The 23,825-nt window shown below is 38.5% G+C and overlaps 1 protein-coding gene across 5 annotated transcripts; it reads right to left on the bottom strand.

Moving 5' to 3' along the window:
* Positions 1-939: 939 nt before the first annotated feature.
* LOC306995933 (NACHT, LRR and PYD domains-containing protein 3) lies at positions 940-22,531 on the bottom strand. 5 transcript variants are annotated; one of them, XM_079607926.1, is made up of 12 exons: positions 21,776-22,518; positions 21,477-21,620; positions 20,731-20,824; positions 8,679-10,682; positions 8,355-8,528; positions 7,867-8,040; positions 7,196-7,363; positions 6,864-7,037; positions 6,444-6,617; positions 4,912-5,085; positions 2,446-2,492; positions 940-2,330 (listed from the first exon to the last, which is right to left on the bottom strand). In XM_079607926.1, exons 4-12 carry the CDS (start codon positions 10,571-10,573, stop codon positions 1,735-1,737), a joined length of 3,576 nt encoding a protein of 1,191 aa, XP_079464052.1. In that variant the 5' UTR covers positions 10,574-10,682; positions 20,731-20,824; positions 21,477-21,620; positions 21,776-22,518; the 3' UTR covers positions 940-1,734. The 5 variants fall into 5 exon arrangements, 4 of the variants coding, with proteins under 4 accessions (XP_079464052.1, XP_079464049.1, XP_079464050.1 ...); XR_013796952.1 differs by lacking the exon at positions 20,731-20,824 and adding an exon at positions 4,772-4,830 and having other exon boundaries at positions 2,247-2,330; positions 21,477-21,629; positions 21,776-22,531; XM_079607923.1 differs by lacking the exon at positions 20,731-20,824 and having other exon boundaries at positions 21,477-21,629; positions 21,776-22,520.
* Positions 22,532-23,825: the final 1,294 nt, after the last annotated feature.

Below are 23,825 nucleotides of genomic sequence, written 5' to 3'. Positions count from 1 at the left end.
TTGTTTCTCAAAACAGTGGCATGAATAATTTTAATTTACATAAGATATGGACTGTTTTTTCATAGCATACAAAATGAAGAACTTACTTTTTGACCATTGCCAAGGTTTTTTTTTTTTGGTCCACAAAATATGCTCTTTTTTTGTAATACAGTTTTTGGATATGTTTATCAAATATAATGTTGTGTTTGTCAAACTTCTTTGCTGAACAGCTCATATGTTTCCCTAAAACAATTTAAACTGTAAATGAGAACATTTATGTTTAGAGCTAGCTAATCCAAGTTATTATTGATGTAGTGTAATTTGTAATTTGACAAAGTGACAAATAATAGGGTTGACCTCTTCTCACTCCTGAAAGTCCATAATTGACTTTTATTATGTTTCCCTCCAAAGCATAAACAGCATTAGACCAAAAATGAAGGCTTTAAAGATTTAAAATGGAGAGGAGACGTATTAAAATAAATGCCAGAAGGGCTGTTCTGGGTATTTCAGAAACTGCTAATACTGGTATTTTCACACACATTCCTCTCTAGGGTTCACAGAAAATGGCCCAAAAAAGAGAAAATATCCAGAGAGCGGCAGTTCTGTGACAGAAAATGCCTTGTTGAGGCCATAAGTCAGACGAGAGCGGCCAGAGCTGATAGAAAGGCAACAGTAACAACTAGATACAACTGAGGTCTGCAGAAGAGCATCTCTGAATGTGCAATGGGTGTTATGATCAAATCCTTGTTTAATATTGCCCAACAACATTTAATTCAAATGTCCACTTAATCTTTAATATTTGGTCACTTCTATATTATAGAAATCCCCATTTGCATGATTTTAAAGGTTGTGTAAATCTGTGGGCTGTCGGTGGCCTGCTATCTGAGGCAGATCGAATAACCTCTCCTGATATTGACAACTGTTACATGATGAAGTGTTCAGTGAGCAGAAACAGCAGAATGATTGAATGACATCAATTTGTGATCAATTTATTCAAACATGGGTTCACAGCTATAGAAGTAAAGTTACTGAAAACCTAATCTTGAAAACAAAATACGCATCTTCCACTAGCAATGCAAATATGTATAAAGCAAAGAAACTTTAAACAAAGAATTATAAACAGAGTCTAAAAAAATCTCCTCTAAATTTTTCATGAAAGTTATCTATCTGGCAGAGCAATATTAAAAAACGTCCAAAGTTCATTTAAAAAACATTCAGATATTAGTGTGCACTATTTTGATTTGTGATATTCCTACGGTTTCATTCCTAGTGTGTGAAGGACCGTTATAATTATCAATTCTCCCCTCAATAACGCATATAAAACTGTTTTTAAAACTCTGCATGGTGAAAATACAGAGATATGTTTTGAAATCATTATATCTCCAAATGAAAGAGAAATAACCGGCTCCAGCTCCACAATCAAACACTACAACAGTTTCATTGTTCATGTACATCCGAAATTAGTACGGATGTGTGTCTTAAAATCACAGTGACAACATGAGCGAGTCCCTGCCAATAATAATAATAAAAAAAACTCACTTATACATGATTTAACAGTGGATATATTATGGTTTTTGTTACCTTTTTGTTTCCAGCAGAAAAAAAGAGAAAACAACTGTTAAATCGAGATCTTGAATACCTGTATTATGACGTGATCACTTCTGATCAACTTTTTGTGTTACTTATCCCTGAAAATTGGTCTGTTTAAATTACTTTTTTTTTTTTTTCAAACAACAGTTCTTCTCGAAGTGTTTGTTATATTAAAACTGTATTTCTTTCATTCCCACAGTTGTTTACAAGAGATGTCTCAATCTGACACAGAGACACAGAGGAGCCAGAATAAAGGCCAAACCCTGCGTAGAGAGGCTCTGGGAATGTGGAGTGGAATGTGTGTAAGTGTGTGACCCTGTTTGTGTCAGAGATGCTGTAGAAGGAAAGAGTGCCAGCTGGCCAGTCCAAATACACCCCAACCCTTTTAGAACGAGATGAGGATGACGGTGGACGTATTTTAGTCCTCTCATTATTGTGCCAGGCTGAGAAACTGTTATCAGAGCAGATGAGCCTCCAGGACTTCTCATTGGATCCAAACTCACAGTCATTACTCTCTCCTTTCCTCCTGATACCTTTATATGACGCTGAAACATAGACTCCGTTCTTCCCACTCCACTCAACCTCCCAGTAACAGCGTCCAGACAGACTCTCTCTGCACAGAACCTGAGGACAGCACTTGAATCTCTCAGGGTGATCTGGATATGACTGTGCCTCTTCAACATGCATCACAGTTCTGCTTCCCTCAGACAGACACAGATGTGTGTGTGCAGTGTTTGGGTCCAATGTGAGCTCACAGGCACCTGTACTCCGACAGGAATAGAGATCAGAGAAAGATCATAGACAACACAATACATGTAGAGACAAGTATTGTGTGTGTGTGTGTGTGTGTGTGTGTGTGTGTGCGTAAAAACCTACATCTTCGTAATCCAGCTGTAATCCTAAACTTGCCCTCATGTTCCAGACTGCAAAAAAAAAAAAAAAAGTTAATTTCTGCCAATTTATAACACAAACACAGTAAAGTTTTTGTCTGAATTCTGTTTGTGTTTTTCCTTTAGTTTTAAACGTATCTGTTGCAGGAAGAAGTCAATTTACTTAACTAGAGATGTACATATGCTTTATGTCAGCAGAAGATATATGTATATATACAAAGTTCTGTCATGAAACTCTAGACGGCACAGGCCAATAGGTCCTTAATTCAATCTGCTTGCAATCACATCATTCTCAACAGGGCACAGCTGATTGGTTCCTGCTGAATCAGTAGCCAATAAGCTCATTCAAACAAATACAAATCAAATACTTGGTCAGCATTTCCACACACTTTCAGAAAACCTCCACCTTCCCCAGCTCTATCTGTATAGATCTGTTAATTAGTAGTGGGAAGTTCAGATAATTTTACTGACTCGGATCTTTGAATCTCGTTCAGCAAAATGAATGAATCTTTTTTCGAGTCATTTCGTTCATCTTGTTTATTTCAGCAGAATATAATTAAAATGTCATGTTAAACAGCCCAACACATCAAGTACTTACGAAAATGTTGATTACATTTGAAAACTAAATAAAAATAAACTTGCAGCCAAAGCCAAATTATAAGAAACCGAAATATTTAATTAATTGATTAGTTGGGTCTCGAATTCAGGCTATTTCAGACTGTTAGTTCACCTCACCTCCTGATCTGAGATGTTCTTTCTTTTGCAACTTCAAATTTATCACATCGTTCCCCGCCTCTCGTGTCGGTCTTCGGGTTCAAACTTTGAGATGTTACATTAGTTCAGTCGACTCGTCAGTGTCTGATCTGGGCTGTGTGACACAGCTCCATATATGCATTGGAACTGACAGGAAGAACGAAAGACTCGGACCTGGTCGAACCCGAAGATTCAAGAGATGAACTAATCATTTGTCTTTCTGACAGCGTAGTCTCTATGGGACTGACAGGAAGAACGAAAGACCTGGCCGAACCCGAAGACTGGAGAGTCGAGACTCGAAAGATGAACTAATCATTTGTCTTTCTGGGACTGACAGGAAGAACGAAAGACTCGGACCTGGCCGAACCCGAAGACTCGAGAGATTAACTAATCATTTCTGTTTCATGTACAGAACCTATGGGATGTTGCGCGCATGCGCGATCAACACAAAATTAACAAATCACTCTCTGAGACAACTCGGTAGTCCCGAGTAATATTAAAGATTCGCTCAAAATGAACAAATCATTCATTTTTGGATACCAACTGCCATAAAAACCCAAGGAAGAAGAAGAAGAAGAAGAAGAACAAATCATTCATGAACGACACATCACTACTGCTAATTCATGTACGCTATTTTGTACAGCAGCTGCATGTCTTACTTGCTCACAGTAGCGTGTTGTGCATGCATTGACAGCAGCAATAACCAACAGCAGCAGCAGTAGTAGATCTATTCCGCCAAGGCCAAACATAGCAACATTTTTCACCGTCGGGCCAAACGGTTGTAAGAATGGTAAGGAATGGTTCCAGTTATGTTTCCACTTGAGCTTGGTTCGGCATGGAACGATTACAAACTGTTCTCTGCCCGGAAATACGAGAATGCATATAGTGATGTCGCTATTTACATCTCATATCATCTGTAAACTCTTGCATTACCAAGGCAATTATTTAAGCATTTGTATAACATTATCAGCGCCACAGTGGAAAATTAAACCATATCCGTACAGGATGGGCCGGATCAGCACGGAATGGAATTAGCAAAGAGAACGTTTTGGCATGTCGGTGGAAAAGCAGCTATTGTCATATGCATTACTATGCCAAACACTCAGAGAATTGTCATGACAGAAATGTTGTTATATGTTGTTTGTATTTGTACTGCATGCCATTTCTATAGGTGTTACTTCAGTATCCTTTTGAAGATTCCACCTATATTCCAGATATTTTTGGATGCGCATGCTTGCTTTCTGTGGTTGTTTGTTTGTTTTTAAATCCTTATTAATTATTTTTGTACTGTCTCCAAATTTCTGTCTAGTAAATTGGTTAACAACAACAAGTAGCAAATCCTTGTTCACGGCTGTGATGTCACTTAAATAAAGCCAGATATTTCCCACAAAACAACAAATTTACTTCTCTAAATGTACTAAAAAATAGACTTAATTTGAGATGAATTGTGTGAAAAGTAATTTTTCTTACTTAATGTTTTTTTTTCTTTCTAGTTGTAAGCATAATCTAAAATTAGAAAACTATTTGCCAATGCGGTAAGAAAAATAAACTTGATTCACTGTGTTCTCTAGGGTGCCAAAATGGTCAGAATCCATGCTGATTTGATGCGTCTCAGTATCTGAAACACACACATGTAACTAAATACACGCATTTAATTAAATACGCATGACAAAAAAAAAAGTCTTATTTTGCAACATACTTGAGTATCTCCAATTTGCAGGTTGGATCATTCACTCTTGCCAAGAGAACCTGACCACCTAATTCTCCTGGATGATTGCAGCTGAGGTCCAGCTCTCTCAGGTGTGAGGGGTTTGAAGTCAGAGCTGATGCCAGAACAGAACAGCCTTTCTCTGTGATAAAGCAGCCAGAGAGTCTACAAAGGAAGACATTTAAAGATGTTCACACATATCTTAATTTGTTACACTGTTAATTTGTACAATTAATTTAATTTGTACATTTAAATTTAAGTTATGTTATAATATTTTATTATTTTGATGTCTTTATAATTATTCTATGTATTCCAAGCTTTGGCAATATTGTATTATGTACAGTCATGCCAATAAAGCAATTTTGAATTGAATTGATTTAAAGATGTTGAAGACAGAAGATATCTCTCTCTCTGCCCGGGACGAGATCATCTTAGATGCTCTTCATCACCTGTTTCTCTCCTCTGCTCTTCCTCTCCCTTTCCTCTCCTCAAAACACCATATACTTTTACCCAAACTGAATAATAAAAACCAGTTTAAATGGGTACATTTTCTATAAATATTTTTTTGAGTCTTAATTTTCTTTTCTGACATAGCTAGTCCAGTTCTTGTTAAAACACACTAGACATGCAAATTCTGTGCATTTTGGGCAATTTTTGTGTGAAATCATTTATTTTGTCCATCAAAAATGTGCTTTCACTTTAATCGAGCGTGAGCAGCGCAACAAAAATAAACTCGGCGCGCGTAACCCCCGCTTCACTGCTGCTCACGCGACGCTCCTGCTGCCGGTGTGAATGCACTCATTGATTAACATGCACGCTGAAAAAAAAGATATGCGCTGCTCTCGCTTGCGGTGTGAAACATCCGTAATTCACAAGGTTTCCTACATGTGTGTTCCGTGTGGACCTGATGTTGCACGATGTTAATCATGCAGCACCTGAGTGCATTTGACTGGCATAAAATCAGCATGACTATGTCATATGTTAGACTGACCGTCCGGTCGCCGGTCATGGCCGATCACGTGAAAATCGGCCAATTCGGGTCACCAGCCGATCAATCGGTGCATCTCTAGTTACAAGGCTCGTAAACGTTTGCTGCGCTGTTTCTTACCTTGCTCTACGTTGACTTTACTAGTTCCAGCTTCACCGTCACCACCTTTTTTAAAAATATTTGTTTAGAAAATCTCTAAGGCCTATATTTTCTTCTTCTCTTCTTCTCTTTTCTTTCCTTTTCTGAGCGCCGGACTTGTGCTGACCGGACATTTTGAGGGTACTGAACTTCAAATCAAATGACATCATCACATTGTGAGAGAGTTTGGTCAGAACTAGTTTTTGAAAAGAAATGGTACAAAATATTGTCTTCTGGTAACTTCTGTTGTTATATAGTGCAGTGTCTGGATTCACTTCCAAAATATTAGAATATTTATATAAAATATATAAAAATATAAAAAATATTTTATATAATTGTGTTTAAAATCATATAGTGTAAACTTCCATTGATAGTGAAAGGTGAGCTTGTGAAACACCTCAGTATCTCCAGTTTACAGTGTGAACTCTTCAGTCCATCGGAGATCCTCTCCACTCCTGAGTCCCGCATGTCATTTTTGCTCAGGTTCAGCTCTCTCAAGCGGCAGTTCGCTGATTGTAAAACTGAGGCCACATTTGCACAGGACCGATCAGTGAGATTACAAATGGAAATTCTGTTCAAAACAATAAAAATAATAATAAAAAAAAAAACACTGAAATGCATAGCAGGTGATAAAAAAATGATTAAAATGCATAGCAGGTGAACTGACTCATGTGTATACCCCAATATTGCAGCATTTTTTGCGCATGAAAGTACAAAGCGAACATACTCTTGTGCATAAACATACATTTCAAAATATAGGCTCTTAATAGACAGTCATAGTACTAGTATATCAATGAAACTGATCTGAAAAACAAACCTTAGTATCTCGAGTTTACAGTGTAAACTTTTCAGCCCAGCTGAGAAAATCTCCACTCCTAAATCCTGCAGGTCATTGTTACTCAGGTCCAGCTCCTTCAAAAAACTGTTTACTGATTGTAGAGTTGCAGAAATGACTTTACAGGACTGACCAGTGAGACTACAGCTGTCCAATCTAAAATAAGCAGAGCAAATTAATTACATTCTATTATGTTTCATATGAGGTAATAATATGTAACATCCTGATGATATTAACAACAACACAATCCACTCCAAGTATCTAAAAATACTGTCAGGATTAGAAGGTACACATTCAGACACTGCTTCACAAACCTTAGTTTTTCCAGTTTACAGCTTTTTAGTCCAGCATAGAGCAACTCCAGCCCTGAATCCTGTAGGTTGTTATTACTGAGGTTCAACTCTCTCAAGCAGGAGTCCGTTGACTGTAGCACTGAGGCCAGAGTTTCACAGGACTGGTCGGTGAGTTTAGAGCCAGACAAACTACAAAATAAAAGGATTTCTTACACCAATACCAGCCTTGGGAAATGTGTTTATGTTTTTTGTTTTGTTTTTTTGAACATTCAGTTCTTCAAATAGTGTTTGCATAATTTTTTACATAGTCATTGTTTTAGTCTAATGTCTATTCATGTTTCCATTTAATGTTTATACAATTTCCAGATTAAAGGCATACAGGCATACATTTTTTTATTTATTTAAAGTGTCATCAAGTTTGTGTGTGTTCACATATTTTTTTTTTTACACTGCTTCAAAAATAATATAGTAACAAGAATACTTTGTGTAACTTTTATTCAATACTACTAATGTCTTTTTGGGTGTTTATCATTTGATATTACCTTTTTTTTATTTTTTATGATTAGACATAAAATCTGCAATCTACTTTTTTTAGTGTTGTACCTGTATACTACTTTCTTTTCTATCTTTACAGACAACATGGTATTTTTTCCCAGTATCTAATCTAATGTATAAAATGATATGTAACTGACCTCAATAACTCCAGTTTACAGTATGGACTTTTCAATCCAGCAGCGAGCCGCTCCACTCCTGAATCCTGCAGGTCATTGTTACTGAGGTTCAGCTCTCTCAGGCATGAATTTGCTGATAACAGAGCTGAAGCCACAGATTCACAGGACTGTATGGTGAGTTTGCAGCATTTCAATCTATAAAGAATAATTATATTATTGTGCTGAATATTACAATAAAGCACTTGAAATGATCTCTAATATTTTTACAATTTATATAAACATACCATCACATAAAATAATAAAAATGTAAGAATACTTTTAAATTATTTAGTGGGGAACAGCGCTTAATTAAGTCATGCATAAAACCTGTCATATTTATATTGGACAATCAATAGACTCGATATTCCCAACATGATCTGTATACTTTCCTACTGCCCTTTTGCTTCACAATCTTTACAAATTATGATGATATTACTTCAGAATATTTGAGTGATGTAACTGTAACTGACCTCAGTATCTCCAGTTTACAGTGTGAACTCTTGAGTCCAACAGAAATGAGCTTCACACCTGAGTCATGCAGGTCATTGTTACTCATGTCCAACTCTCTCACAGGGGAGTTTGCTGGCTGTAGAGCTGATGCCACAATTTCACACGATTGTTCAGTGAGATTACAGCCTGCCAATCTGTAATTAAAGAAGATAATGCAATAACTATTACAGGTAACAACAAGTGGCTGTATAGTTCTTTGGAAATAAAACATGATTGATATAGGCCTTCTTCAAATCAATGTTGGTTTATGGGTTCTTTATCTTATTAACTTCATCAAAACTCACAGTGCTTTTCGACAGTTCCTCACAGCTGGTACCAGTCTCCTTTGAGCCTCTATGGATTTTGTGTTGTAATTCTTGAGGTTTAACTCTTCCAGCACATCCTCTGCCATCAGAAGCATGTTAGCCAAAGCTGAACAGTGGGTAGAAGACAGATATATTTTTCTTTTTTCTTCATTTTTAAGGAAAGCCTGAATGTATTCAAGAATAGAAGTATCTTTCATTTCAATCAAGCAGTGTGAGAGATTAATCCATCTTTCTGGTCTAACATTCTGCTTTTGACTTTGTTTGAGGTTTTTTGTCACTTTCTTCATGCTTTCAGGGTTGTCCTCAATGTGTGTGAGCAGACCTTGGAGAAGTCTCTGATTTGACTCCAATGAGATGCCATGAAGAAATCGAAGGAAAAGATCCAGATGTCCGTTGTCACTTTTCAGTGCTTCATCAATTGCACCCTTCAGAAACACATCAAGTGAAACTTCATTGGACTGCGGTTTGAACTTTCCTCTCCCTTTCTTCTTCTGGAACATTTTCAGAACATCACTGTTCTTGTTTAAATAGTTGGAAAACAAAAATAACGCTGCAAAAAACTCCTGAAAGCTCAGATGAACAAAGCAGTACACCTTCCTTGAATATATCACAGATTCCTCCTTAAAGATCTCAGTGCAAATCCCAGAATACACCAATGCCTCGTTGACATCTATGCCACACTCTTTCAGGTCCTCATCATAAAACAGGACATCACCATTAATCAGTGCTTTGAAAGCCAGTTCAGCAAGTTTCAAAATCACATCTCTTTCTGACTGCAGTAGCAACTTTGGATCTTTCCCATTTCTCTCATCTCTCTCACCATACTTCTGCCTCTTCATATCGGTCTGAATGATCAGAAAATGTATGTACATTTCTGTTAGTGTTTTGGGGATTTCTGCACTGTGATCTTGTTTCAGGATGTTCTGAAGCACAGTAGCCGAGATCCAGCAGAAGACCGGTATGTGACACATGATGTGAAGGCTTCCTGCTGTTCTTACGTGTGAGATGATTCTGCTGGCTTGATGTTGATCTCTGATCCTCTTCCTGAAATATTCCTCCTTCTGAAGGTCGCTGAATCCCTGTACTTCTGTCACACGGCTGATGTAATGAGAGGGGATCTGACTGCATGCTGCAGGTCTGGATGTGATCCAGATGAGAGCAGAGGGCAGCAGCTCTCCTTTAATGAGATTTGACATCAACATGCCCATTGATGATGTTGTAAACGGATCAGAAACTTTCTCACAGTGTAAAAATGTCAACATAATTCTACTTTCATCCAGACCATCAAAGATTAATAAGACTTTACACAAATCATACATCTTTGAATCAAACCCACGAAATTCTGGGTGGATGTCGAGCAGAAGTCTGTGAAGGCTGTACTGATCATCTTTAACCAAGTTGAGTTCCCGAAATGGAAGAACAAAGAGAAAATCAATATCCTGATTAGCTTTGCCCTCAGCCCAATCTAGAATGAACTTTTGCACAGAGACTGTTTTTCCAATTCCAGCAATGCCTTTGGTAAGAACGATCTTAATGTTTTCTTTTTCGTCTTTTCTCTCATAACTTGGATCAGGCATGGGCTGGAAAATGTCATTGCAGTTGATTGGAGTACCTTGTAAGCGTTCAGTCTTGGCTTTCTCTATTTGTACAACCTCATGTTCTTCATTTACTCCTTCACTTTCTCCCTCTATTATATAAAGCTGTGTATAAATCTTGTTCAGGAGGGTTTTATTCTCTTGTATATCGATTCCTTCACACAAACTCTCATACTTGTTCTTCATGCTAATTTTGTGACTATTTTTGATACCCTGTAGGATGCCATCTACTGGTTGGTAAGAGTTCAGCGGCTCTTCAGCAGGACCAAACCTTCTCATGTGTGGGTGTATATTGGGAAAAATTTCAGATCTTTTTCTGCACTGAAAGCAGACAACATCTCCAGACAGGCACGTAGACTGATCTTGATCCACCTGTTTCTTTTTCCCGCTGCAGAAAGAAAATACAAAAAAAAATTTGTAGGAGACTGACAAAAACATATTTGTAGGAGACTGAAAAAAATCAATTAAAATAATATATATATATATATATATATATATATATATATATATATATATATATATATATATATATAAATAAATATAGCTGCAAGCAGCGATTACGGGCCCAAGCCGGTGGCACCGCCACCCTGGTGCCTTTAGTTACACTAAAGGCACCGGGCTGGCGCTGCCACCGGCTTGGGCCCTCCATCGCTGCTTGCAGCTATATTTATTTATATATATATATATATATATATATATATATATATATATATATATATATATATATATATATATATATATATATATAAAGCCGCCACCCCGTTGCCTTTCGGGTTCCTGTGGACGACGGGCAATAACGTAACCCCGCTTTGACTGTCGAGAAGAAGTCTGCTTTAGAGCTTGCATCAGTGTGGGTTCTGCAAAAGTGCGCATCGAGGGCACATATCAACCACAAAGTATGCGTGAGCACCCTTCTGAAACCTAAAATGAAAAATTAGACACCCTACAGTCTCATGGACTTAACGGACACATAAAATCAGCAGCCATTGTAAGTACACAACACCGAAAATTCATATGAGGTGTTATATATATATATATATAAAGTATATTTATATTACCTTTTTTAAGGGACAATTAAATAAAAAAATAATCACTAAAACGAGAGAATTGTTCTGATTTTATGATACTCAAAATATTCCACAACAAATCTTTTAAATGTATTGATATTCAGAACAGAACAAGAATTAAAAAAATAACTATAAAATATAATTTATTTATTTCGATTTTGTATTTTTATTTAATTACTATTATTTATTTAGAGCAGGTACAGCTAGTGTGCGATGCTTTTGCTATTTCAGAGGAAAAAAACTCATTTTATTTAAAAAATGCTTTTCAATTAAATCAAATGTTCAAGCTTTGTTTTCGTTTTATTATTTTGTTTGTTTTATACTTTGTTCAATTTATATTGTTAATCATTTGACACTAAACAAATGCATAAAGTATCATTTTAACTTTTAAAAAACAATTAACATTTGTTAGTACATTGCCTGTCTTTTGTTAATAGGACAAAACATTGTTATTATATATATATATATATATATATATATATATATATATATATATATATATATATATATATATATATATCGTTTAAAACAGTCTGTCGGTGCCATCTTTTGGACATTCATCATATTGCATTGGTTTTAATTTCTAGTCCTCAAACAGAGCACTAATCTGATTATTTAAGTTATTGATTAAAAAAGAAACATCAAATGCGTTTTTAGTCATAGTATTATTTTATACAGAAATAAATTATTTGTAATTCAGATGAGAATAATTTTAAGGAAAACAAATATATTCATCTGAAAAACAAATATATTGATCTGAAATATAGCACATGTTTTTGTAAAATAAATTCAAGCAATACCCCCCGCCCGAAATGGTGCTAATTGTAAAATTAAACTAAAAAAGCTCACGGCTGCACAGACATTCATAACGGTGCGCGTCCAACGCGAGGAGTGAGCAGAACAGAGCGAACGTTTTTTAGTTAATTTCTACTTTCATAGGAATTAATTCGAGCGCACTGCGGGCGCCACCATAATCATACTTACTTTCACTTTTATATTAGCGATTTAAAAGCCCTCGCTGGTGTCACGCGTTGGTTAACCGGTGGGAAAAATATACAGATATTCAAATATACAGATAGGCCTATATTAAATATATCATCGCGCTCCACCGTCGATTTGATGTGTGTGTGTGTTAAAATAATTTAGTTCAGTTAGAGAGTGGGGCGGGCACTAACCTACAATTAAAACCTGAACGTGTCCACTTAATAAATCGTGAGCTGAACGAGAGTCGCAGCAAAGATCAGCACAAGGAGTCCAATTTCATTAATCATGGGTGAAGAGCTGACTGAAAAGATGATGACGGAATATTGAACACGCAATTCAAGCAATCCCATCCCCGAAATGGTGCTATGTTTAAAATGAAACTAAACGCTCACGGCTGCACGGGCAATAAGGCGTTCACGGCGAGGAACTAGCAGAACAGAGTGAATGTGTTTTAGTTCATTCCTACTGGACGTCCAGTATAGGCCTACTTACTTTGGCTTTTAAGTTAGCGATTTAAAAGCCCCCGCTTTAATCACACATCTATTAACCGGTAGGAAAATATTCTCACAGTCACTAATATATTTATAGAGACAATATACAATGGGCCTACCTGATTTTGACCACAAGAGGGCAGTATTGCCCTATGTATGACTTATTTTTTTACTAAATAGCGCATTCTTGCTGTTTTTTAACTTATACATAATTCTTAAATTGAAAAAAAAAGAACAAAAAGAACAAAATGGGTTTAGTTCTGATATTTGTGTACTTTTATATAGAAATAAATGGTGTGTAATTACATTTTTAGAAGATATGAGGCTTTTAGTGTTTCTTTTTGGACATTACTTTAATCCCTCGCCATAGCAAAACCGTTTGAGATATTTAATATCCGTTCACAATTTAGCATCTTTAATGTATTTTCATCATGTTGAAAAAGTTTGGTGTGAATAAAATAAACCACCGCTAAAAACTCGGAGTCTAAAATATACCATAAATCACATTCAAACCAAAATATCTGACTTCCTGTTGGTCGGAGCTAATAACTGTAAATTAGAAAGTTGTCCGGATCGAAGAGAAAAATATACGTACCGAGTTTGGTTACTGTAGGTAAAACTAATACCCCATTTTTGACTAAAGGTGGCGCTACTGAGCCCCTTACCACGCCCGTTTCTAAAAACTTCGCACAAGTGTACTAGGCAATAAATGTCAAATGCATGTTGAGTTTCATGCAATTTGAAGCATGTTAAGAGCCTCAAATGCATCCAAAAAGAATATAAAAGTTGAAAGCGTTGCCATGGCGACAGTATTAAAGATTTCAATAATCCTTTCACAGGTCTACATCTGTCGTGTGTTTACATTATACAGATGAAGTTTGAAGCAAATCGGGTAAAAATAAGAGGGTGAATTCAAAGCATTTTGAAAGTGACACACTTCCTGCTGCCAGTTGGTGGCGCTATAACTTTGACTCACAATAGTCACATCCATGTGATCGGCCTCTTACAACGAACACACTGCTGAAGTTTCATCAAGATCAATTAATGTATGAGGATGTTATAACACACTTCCTGTTTCCAATATTCGCCATAAATTCGTTTCCTCGCCACGGCCAAAGCGTTCGAGATATCAAAAATCCCCTGGCAATTTTTCATCCTCCATGTCTTGGCTTCATGCACACCGAGTTTCGTGGTGATTGGTTGAATCGTCTAGGAGGAGTATTTTAAATTCCATTGAATGCGTTTTTCTAACTACCCCAAATAGCCGACTTCCTGTTGGGCTGGGGTAAAAAGTCAGAGTACGAAGGATATATGAACCGATGAGATCTATAAGTGTACCGAGTTTCATATTATTCCACGCAAGCGTGTTTGATTTATGGACCAAGTTTTCGGACCGCGTTCCAGGGGGCGCTGTCGAGCCCCCCTGCCACGCCCGGGTACCAGCTTCAGTCCGGCTCTAATGGCCGCGGGTTCTGACATTTGTGCAAAGTTTCAAGAGTTTTTGAGCACGTTAAGGCCCCCAAAAGTGCCCAAAAGGTAGTAATATAATAATAATAATAAATAATAAATTATATATATATATATATATATATATATATATATATATAAATAAATATAGCTGCAAGCAGCGATTACGGGCCCAAGCCGGTGGCACCGCCACCCTGGTGCCTTTAGTTACACTAAAGGCACCGGGCTGGCGCTGCCACCGGCTTGGGCCCTCCATCGCTGCTTGCAGCTATATTTATTTATATATATATATATATATATATATATATATATATATAAAAAGCCGCCACCCCGTTGCCTTTCGGGTTCCTGTGCACGACGGGCAATAACGTAACCCCGCTTTGACTGTCGAGAAGAAGTCTGCTTTAGAGCTTGTATCAGTGTGAGTCTTTCTGCTCCCCTACAAACACACACAGAAAAGGGGGGGGGGCTGTCTGTGTGTGTGCCCTCCCTCCTCCCCCCCCCCCCTCCTCCTCCAGTATCTCACTGGACTAACACACACACACACACACAGAGAGAGAATGGCAGGGGGAACTCTGTCAGAGAGAGACAAAACCACATTCAAACCAAAATATCTGACTTCCTGTTGGTCGGAGCTAATGACTGTAAATGAGAAAGATGTCCGGATCGATAAGCACAATATACAGACCGAGTTTTGTGACTGTAGGTAAAAATAACCCCCCCACTTTAGTCAAAAGTATCTTGAAAGTAACACACTTCCTGCTGCCAGTTGGTGGCGCTATAACTTTGACTCACAATAGCCACATCCATGTGATCGCCCTCTTACAACAAACACACTGCTGAAGTTTCATCAAGATCAATAAATGTATGAAGACGTTATAACACATTGTGTTTTTCTTTTCTCGCCATAACTTTGTTTCCTCGCCACGGCCAAACCGTTCGAGATATCAAAAATCCGTCCGCAATTTAGCGTCCTCAATGTCTTTACTTCATGCTGACTGAGTTTGGTGGCGATAGGATAATTTTTCTTGGAGGAGTATATCAAATTCCAGGGGCATGCGTTTTCATACAACCCATAATAGCCGACTTCCTGTTGGACTGGCGTAAAACTTAGAGCACGAAAGTTGTTCGGCCCGATGATATCTAAATGTGTACCGAGTTTCATATTATTACATGCAAACGTGTTTGATATATGGACCAAGTTTTTCGGACCACGTTCAAGGGGGCGCTGTTGAGCTCCCCTGCCACGCCCGGGTACCAGCTTCAGTCCGGCTCTAATGGCCGCAGGTTCTGACCTGTGTGCAAAGTTTCAAGAGTTTTCGAGCACGTTAAGGGCCCCAAAAGTGCCCGAGAAGTCCCACACAGCAGAGAAAGGGTTAAAATAAAGCCCCCCTCCTCTCTCACACACACAGACACTGAGAGAGACTGGCAAAATTCCCATCAAATCACATTCAAACCAAAATATCTGACTTCCTGTTGGTCGGAGCTAATGACTGTAAATTAGAAAGTTGTCCGGCTCGGGGAGATAAATATAAATACCGATTTTTGTTACTGTAGGTAAAACTAATACCCCATTTTTGACTAAAGGTGGCGCTACTGAGCCCCTCCACCGCGCCCGTTTCTGAAACTTCACACATGCCTAGTACCTAATAAATCTGATATGCATGTTGAGTTTCATGCAATTTGAAGCATGTTAAGAGCCTCAAATGCACCCAAAAAGAATATTAAAGTTTGATGCGTTGCCATGGCAACAGTATTTAAGATATCAATAATCCTTTCACAGGTCTACATCTGCCGTGTGTTTACATTATACAGATGAAGTTTGAAGCAAATCGGGTAAAAATAAGAGGGTGATTTCAAAGCATTTTGAAAGTGACACACTTCCTGCTGCCAGTTGGTGGCGCTATAACTTTGACTCACAATAGTCACATCCATGTGATCGGCCTCTTACAACAAACACACTGCTGAAGTTTCATCAAGATCAGTTAATGTATGAGGATGTTATAACACACTTCCTGTTTCCAATATTCGCCATAAATTCGTTTCCTCGCCACGGCCAAACCGTTCGAGATATCAAAAATCCCCTCGCAATTTAGCATCCTCCATGTCTTGACTTCATGCACACCGAGTTTCGTGGTCATCCGATGAATTCTCTAGGACAAGTGTTTCAAATGCCAGAACATGCGTTTCCATCCAGCCCATAATAACCGACTTTCTGTTGGACTGGCGTAAAACTTAGAGCACGAAAGTTGTTCGGCCCGATGAGATCTATATGTGTACCGAGTTTAATATTATTACATGCAAGCGTGTTTGAGATATGGACATGTTTTTGAATCCCATTCCAGGGGGCGCTGGCGAGCCCCCCTGCCACGCCCGGGTCCCAGCTTCAGTCGGGCCCTGATGGCCGCAGGTTCTGACATTTGTGCAAAGTTTCAAGAGTTTTTGAGCACGTTAAGGCCCCCAAAAGTGCCCAAAAGGTAGTAAAATAATAATAATAATAATAATAATAAATAATAATCCGAAGAAAAACAATAGGGCCTTCGCCTTTTCAAGGCTTGGGCCCTAAATATAGCTGCAAGCAGCGATTACGGGCCCAAGCCGGTGGCACCGCCACCCTGGTGCCTTTAGTTACACTAAAGGCACCGGGCTGGCGCTGCCACCGGCTTGGGCCCTCCATCGCTGCTTGCAGCTATATTTATTTATATTTATATATATATATATATATATATATATATATATATATATAAAAAGCCGCCACCCCGTTGCCTTTCGGGTTCCTGTGCACGACGGGCAATAACGTAACCCCGCTTTGACTGTCGAGAAGAAGTCTGCTTTAGAGCTTGCATCAGTGTGAGTCTTTCTGCTCCCCTCCAAACACACACAGAAAAGGGGGGGGGCTGTCTGTGTGTGTGCCCTCCCTCCCTCCCTCCCCACACACACACACACACACACACACACACACACACAGAGAATGGCAGGGGGAACTCTCTCAGAGAGAGACAAAACCACATTCAAACCAAAATATCTGACTTCCTGTTGGTCGGAGCTTATGACTGTAAATGAGAAAGTTGTCCGGATCGATAAGCACAATATAGAGACCGAGTTTTGTGACTGTAGGTAAAAATAACCCACCCACTTTAGTCAAAAGTATCTTGAAAGTAACACACTTCCTGCTGCCAGTTGGTGGCGCTATAACTTTGACTCACAATAGTCACATCCATGTGATCGCCCTCTTACAACAAACACACTGCTGAAGTTTCATCAAGATCAATAAATGTATGAAGACGTTATAACACATTGTGTTTTTCTTTTCTCGCCATAACTTCGTTTCCTCGCCACGGCCAAACCGTTCGAGATATCAAAAATCCGTCCGCAATTTAGCGTCCTCAATGTCTTGACTTCATGCTGACCGAGTTTGGTGGCGATAGGATAATTTTTCTTGGAGGAGTATATCAAATTCCAGGGGCATGCATTTTCATACAGCCCATGATAGCCGACTTCCTGTTGGACTGGCGTAAAACTTAGAGCACGAAAGTTGTTCGGCCCGATTAAATCTATATGTGTACCGAGTTTCATATTATTACATGCAAACGTGTTTGATATATGGACCAAGTTTTTCGGACCACGTTCAAGGGGGCGCTGTTGAGCTCCCCTGCCACGCCCGGGTACCAGCTTCAGCCCAGCCCTGATGGCCGCAGGTTCTGACCTGTGTGCAAAGTTTCAAGAGTTTTCGAGCACGTTAAGGGCCCCAAAAGTGCCCGAGAAGTCCCACACAGCAGAGAAAGGGTTAAAATAAAGCCCCCCTCCTCTCTCACACACACAGACACTGAGAGAGACTGGCAAAATTCCCATCAAATCACATTCAAACCAAAATATCTGACTTCCTGTTGGTCGGAGCTAATGACTGTAAATTAGAAAGTTGTCCGGCTCGGGGAGATAAATATAAATACCGATTTTTGTTACTGTAGGTAAAACTAATACCCCATTTTTGACTAAAGGTGGCGCTACTGAGCCCCTCCACCGCGCCCGTTTCTGAAACTTCACACATGCCTAGTACCTAATAAATCTGATATGCATGTTGAGTTTCATGCAATTTGAAGCATGTTAAGAGCCTCAAATGCACCCAAAAAGAATATAAAAGTTTAAAGCGTTGCCATGGCAACAGTATTTAAGATATCAATAATCCTTTCACAGGTCTACATCTGCCGTGTGTTTACATTATACAGATGAAGTTTGAAGCAAATCGGGTAAAAATAAGAGGGTGATTTTAAAGCATTTTGAAAGTGACACACTTCCTGCTGCCAGTTGGTGGCGCTATAACTTTGACTCACAATAGTCACATCCATGTGATCGGCCTCTTACAGCGAACACACTGCTGAAGTTTCATCAAGATCAGTTAATGTATGAGGATGTTATAACACACTTCCTGTTTCCAATATTCGCCATAAATTCGTTTCCTCGCCACGGCCAAACCGTTCGAGATATCAAAAATCCCCTGGCAATTTTTCATCCTCCATGTCTTGACTTCATGCACACCGAGTTTCGTGGGGATTGGTTGAATTTTCTAGGAGGAGTATTTTAAATTCCATTGCATGTGTTTTTTAAACTACGCCAAATAGCCGACTTCCTGTTGGGCTGGGGTAAAAAGTCAGAGCACGAAGGATATATGAACCGATGAGATCTATAAGTGTACCGAGTTTCATATTATTACACGCAAGCGTGTTTGATTTATGGACCAAGTTTTCGGACCGCGTTCCAGGGGGCGCTGTCGAGCCCCCCTGCCACGCCCGGGTACCAGCTTCAGTCCGGCTCTAATGGCCGCGGGTTCTGACATTTGTGCAAAGTTTCAAGAGTTTTTGAGCACGTTAAGAGACCCAAAAGTGCCCGAATAGTCGTAAGAAAAATAATAATAATAATAATAATAATAATAATAATAATAATAATAATAATAATAATCCGGAGGAAAACAATAGGGCCTTCGCCTTTTCAAGGCTTGGGCCCTAATAATAATAATAAAGAAGAATAATCCGAAGGAAAACAATAGGGCCTTCGCCTTTTCAAGGCTTGGGCCCTAATTAAGACATGGGGCCCTATCTTGCACCCAGCGCAAATTACTTTTATCAATCCCATTTTGCGCCCGACGCACAGCGGACTTTTCCCTCCACAGACCCATGTCGGTAAATCAGGGAATGAACCGGTTCAGCGAAAAGAGGAGGTGTGTTCCGGCGCAAACGTTCCACAGACCAGGAAAAACCTAGTCTAAAGTCAGTGGCGTGTTATTCAGATGCTATTTTAAGGGTGCATGCTTGGCCATAATGTAGTGTGTGCAAACACAACGCGCATACATTTTGCTTCTCTCATCTACACAGACGCATTCCCATTTTTGCAAACCATACATAATTACAAGGAAAAATATTACCACACGAGGGAAATCATTGTGGTGTCCATGAAGAGTCCATGAAGACCCAAATGTAGCTTACACATTTACCCAAAGTATTCAGGCCAATTGTAGTAATGACAGATCAAACCTGTTTAGGTATATAAGGACACCTGACAAATTCTGAAGACTGCTAAATCACCTTTAACATCATGTAAGTTGCATGCGCCTGGCAAATCTGCCATTATAATAGCAATCCGCCATGGAACAAGCGCGCCTGCTTTTAAAGGGAATGTGAGAGGGCGCTCTGATTCACGGTCACTTTACGCCCAAACCGCACCTATGAATAATGAAGCTACTTCAGACCAACCCATTTTAGATTTGCGTCGGGCGCAAGAGTAATTTATCCCGCCGGTATAATAGCAACAGCGCCCGAGATCCGCCCAAAAAGTTACTTGCGTTTCGCATTTGATACTTGCGTTTCAGATAGTTAAAATAGGGCCCAAAGTGTCATTTGTAGGACTTCCTATTTAGTAAACAATATAGACTATATTGAACACTCTGAGACAGCATTATCTTCGATATAACTCCAAATTTAGCTATTAAATGTAAAGGGATTATAAACAGAGACTTTATAGATAAAATGACTGTGCACTAATATTACTTATGAAAGGAAGAAAGTGTAATGCACAATATGGCGGAATAAGTCCCTGTTATAAGCTATGAGGTGAGGAACAACATTAGAAAAACTTTGATTTGAAGCAAAAAAGACAAATCGGACAAGTCTGTGTACTTTAGTGATAGAAAGAACTACAATCCCATTAAGCATTGTGAACAGCATAATCAAATAAAAAACAATAGAGAAATATAAAATTACTCATAATATATTTTGTATACTTATGATATATTAAGTTTATTGCAAAATATGCATGTACTGTATATTCAAATATTTAAGTATTTTGAGAGAGTAGGGAAACTGACTTGATTATGACATTTTGGGTGAATCGTGGGAGCTAATGAGATATTATGCTCATTTGAGATGCACCTCACCTTGCCTGAAATTATGACAAGAGTAGGTGGCTGCAGTGAGGGGAGAAGGGAAATAAGCGCAGAATGACTGCAGAATCCGGCACTGACGCCTCACCTACATGCCATAGTAGGAAAAAAAAAAAGTCTACTTTTTCTAAAGTCTAAAAGTCTTTCTTTGTGTTCAGCAGAAGAAATAAATTAATACAGGTTTGAAACAACTTTAGGGTGAGTAAATTATGACAGAATTTTTATTTTAAAGTGAACTATCCCTTTAAGCTATGAAACTTGCAGGACGTTTTAATGGTACAAAGACCTCTTATATACCAAAAGATCAAGGCAAATTTGGTTTCTCATGTCATGACCCCTTTAAGTCTGTCTGCTGTTTTTGTTTAATGCAGATGACTTATGTAGCATAATTTCACAAATTTTTGCTTTAAATCTTGAAATTATACAATCTAATTCAAATAAAAAAAAACTGCTCATGCTACATGTGTGTAGCATTTATGTTTATATCGTGATAAAAAATGCAGTGTTTGCCTCTAAATTTAAATGGCTACAGATTTTTTTGTTTAAGGCCAGTTTGCCTGTTATAGTGCAATACACAACAAATCAATTTGCTCAAAGAAAAAAAAGGCAAAATATATCAGAATCGGCCAATTTGCTTGTAAAAAAAAAGATAGAAATCGGAATCAGCCATGAAAAATCATGATCAGTGCATCTCCATGAAGAATCAAGAGTAATATGACTATATTCATGTATAAACTCACCTGGCCTGCAAATGTCCTACATTATCACTGAATTTAGGAGGTTCAGCCATGGATCTGTCACTCTTTAAAGACATATAGCTTGATAGAGATGCTGCTCCCTGAAATTGGTAGTGAACAGCACAATCCTCCTTTTTCCCTGAAAGACTGAAAATGCTGAAATTAATTAAAAAGCCTGTGTATATGCACATGCTAAAGGTGAACCATGTTAAGCCCTGTCTGTGAAACCAGGCCATGATCTTTCAAAACTTTTTGATTACAATTCTATTTTTACAAGTGTACTGTATATTCAGCTGACTTACCTGGGTTGAAAGTGTTCTGCTTCTTCACTGAATTTAGGAGGCTCAGCCATGGATCTGTCACTCTTCAAAGACACATAGCTTAGAGCTGGAGATGTTGCTCTCTGCAACGGATGATGAACTTCACTCTCTTCTTTTCTCTCATCATAAAAACTCATTTTAAAGGTAGCACTCCCTTCCTCTCTCTCCAGATAAACACTTGGCTTTGGCGGAACGGATTCTTCTTCCTCCATAATAAGCAACGAATGTCAAACTCCGTGAAAATACAAAGTACGTAAATAAAGCACAGTTGAACACTACTAAATATCTTCAGAGCAGTTCAAAATAAAAGTCCTGACTGCGCATTTTCCTTAAGTTATAGCGGTTAATGGTAGGCTAATCATATTGACTAACTACGTAATATTTAAATATCTTTATACAGTTTTTATCACACTGCTTCATTACACAATACATCACTACTATGTTTACTGGAAACTTTGGACCAATCACTACAATAAAAAAAATAATAACATTACAGGCTGCTACTACAAAATAGGCTATGTGCAGATAGACGGCCTAGTGGATTTAATACGGCAATATCCCATTGATTTTAAATGGTTTTGTTTTGGTACAAAGTCTTCTCACCTTAAAGTGAAAGTATTGACAGACTCTGTTAATAATTACCTTTAACCTTGCGAACAATGCGTTAGAGAGAGAGAGAGAGAGAGAGAGAGAGAGAGAGAGAGAGAGAGAGAGAGAGAGAGAGAGAGAGAGAGAGAGAGAGCATCTCATGTTGCATTTCTACAACGTCGCTGTCTACGTGCTCGCAACATTGTATCAACGTAAAATTGTAAGAAGCGACAGGCCTGTAGCAACGTTGTTGCACGACATTCAGCAACTGAGAGAAGACGTTCTGACAAATTGTTTTATGCTAGATATAGATATCCCCCATTTATATATTTTTTCAGATATTATACTTTTTAAATTATAATCAACAAGTGTAGGCCTACACTTTGAAGAGTAAAAATTACATAGAATGATAGCCTAATCAAATTGCACTTCCAAAAGTAATTTGTGAAAAACTAAAAAAAAGAAATGAACATATAAACAAATTTCGTTTTTAAGTATAATAAATAGCTAAAACATAAAAAGCAAAGAACATTTAATGAACAAAACCGGGTTCTGTACATGGCAGACAGTGGGAGCGTAGTCGAAAGCCGGGCGGTAACCGGAATCAGTCCAGGAAATATCAACAAATTCAGAGGAGCAAAGAAACGAATGGCAATAAATAGCAAACAAATCAAAGGAACAACTAAACAGGTGTTAGAATACTTTCTCCCCCCCCCCCCCCCCCCCAAAAAAAAAAAAGGAATGATATTACATGCGATTCATGAGGCACACGCGCTATACTCTTGATCTCTCTCTCTCCCTCTCTGCCGTGCACGCGCTGCGCGGTTTGGAGCACATTATCTGTCTCGCGGGGGCGCTCGCTCTAGATTCCGGAGATTTTAAATAATTTGCGGGCATCAGTGAGCCGCAATCAATATGCGGGACCTTCCGGGAGGCTATTTTTTTGGTGCCCCCTCAGCTCTTGGTGCCCTACGCACAGCGTGTGATGCGCGTGGTGGGAGCGGCGGCACTGCTCATCATTAAAGTGATTTTGGCTTCTTTTATCGCTTATAACGCATAAAGTTAAAATATTTTTCATACCTGACCAGAAGATGTTCAACACTTTTCCTAACAGTAAGGATTAAAGGATGAATAAAATAAATATAGCTAACTAACTACTACCATAGGCCTACACTGTAATTTACCGCAAACTCCCTGAATTATCAACTAACGGTTTTCTGTCCCTTCAGTTAGACTGAACAATATGTCACCTAGACAATGAAGTTGTAGGTTGTGTTTGAATAATTACGTATCTTATTTAGCTCAGGTAAATTAGCAATTCGTATCTCGCTCAAATAAAGAACGAGACGGGCCAATAACGGTCAGTTTAAATTTAAAATGCTGGTTTTCGCGCTTCAGGGCAGTAACACGTGCACATGTCGTCCAGTGGTTGTCAGACAGACAC

Source organism: Phoxinus phoxinus (assembly GCF_949152265.1).
Source record: "Phoxinus phoxinus genome assembly, chromosome: 3".
Lineage (NCBI taxonomy): Eukaryota > Metazoa > Chordata > Actinopteri > Cypriniformes > Leuciscidae > Phoxinus > Phoxinus phoxinus.
This window is presented reverse-complemented; position numbering and strand designations above follow the sequence as displayed.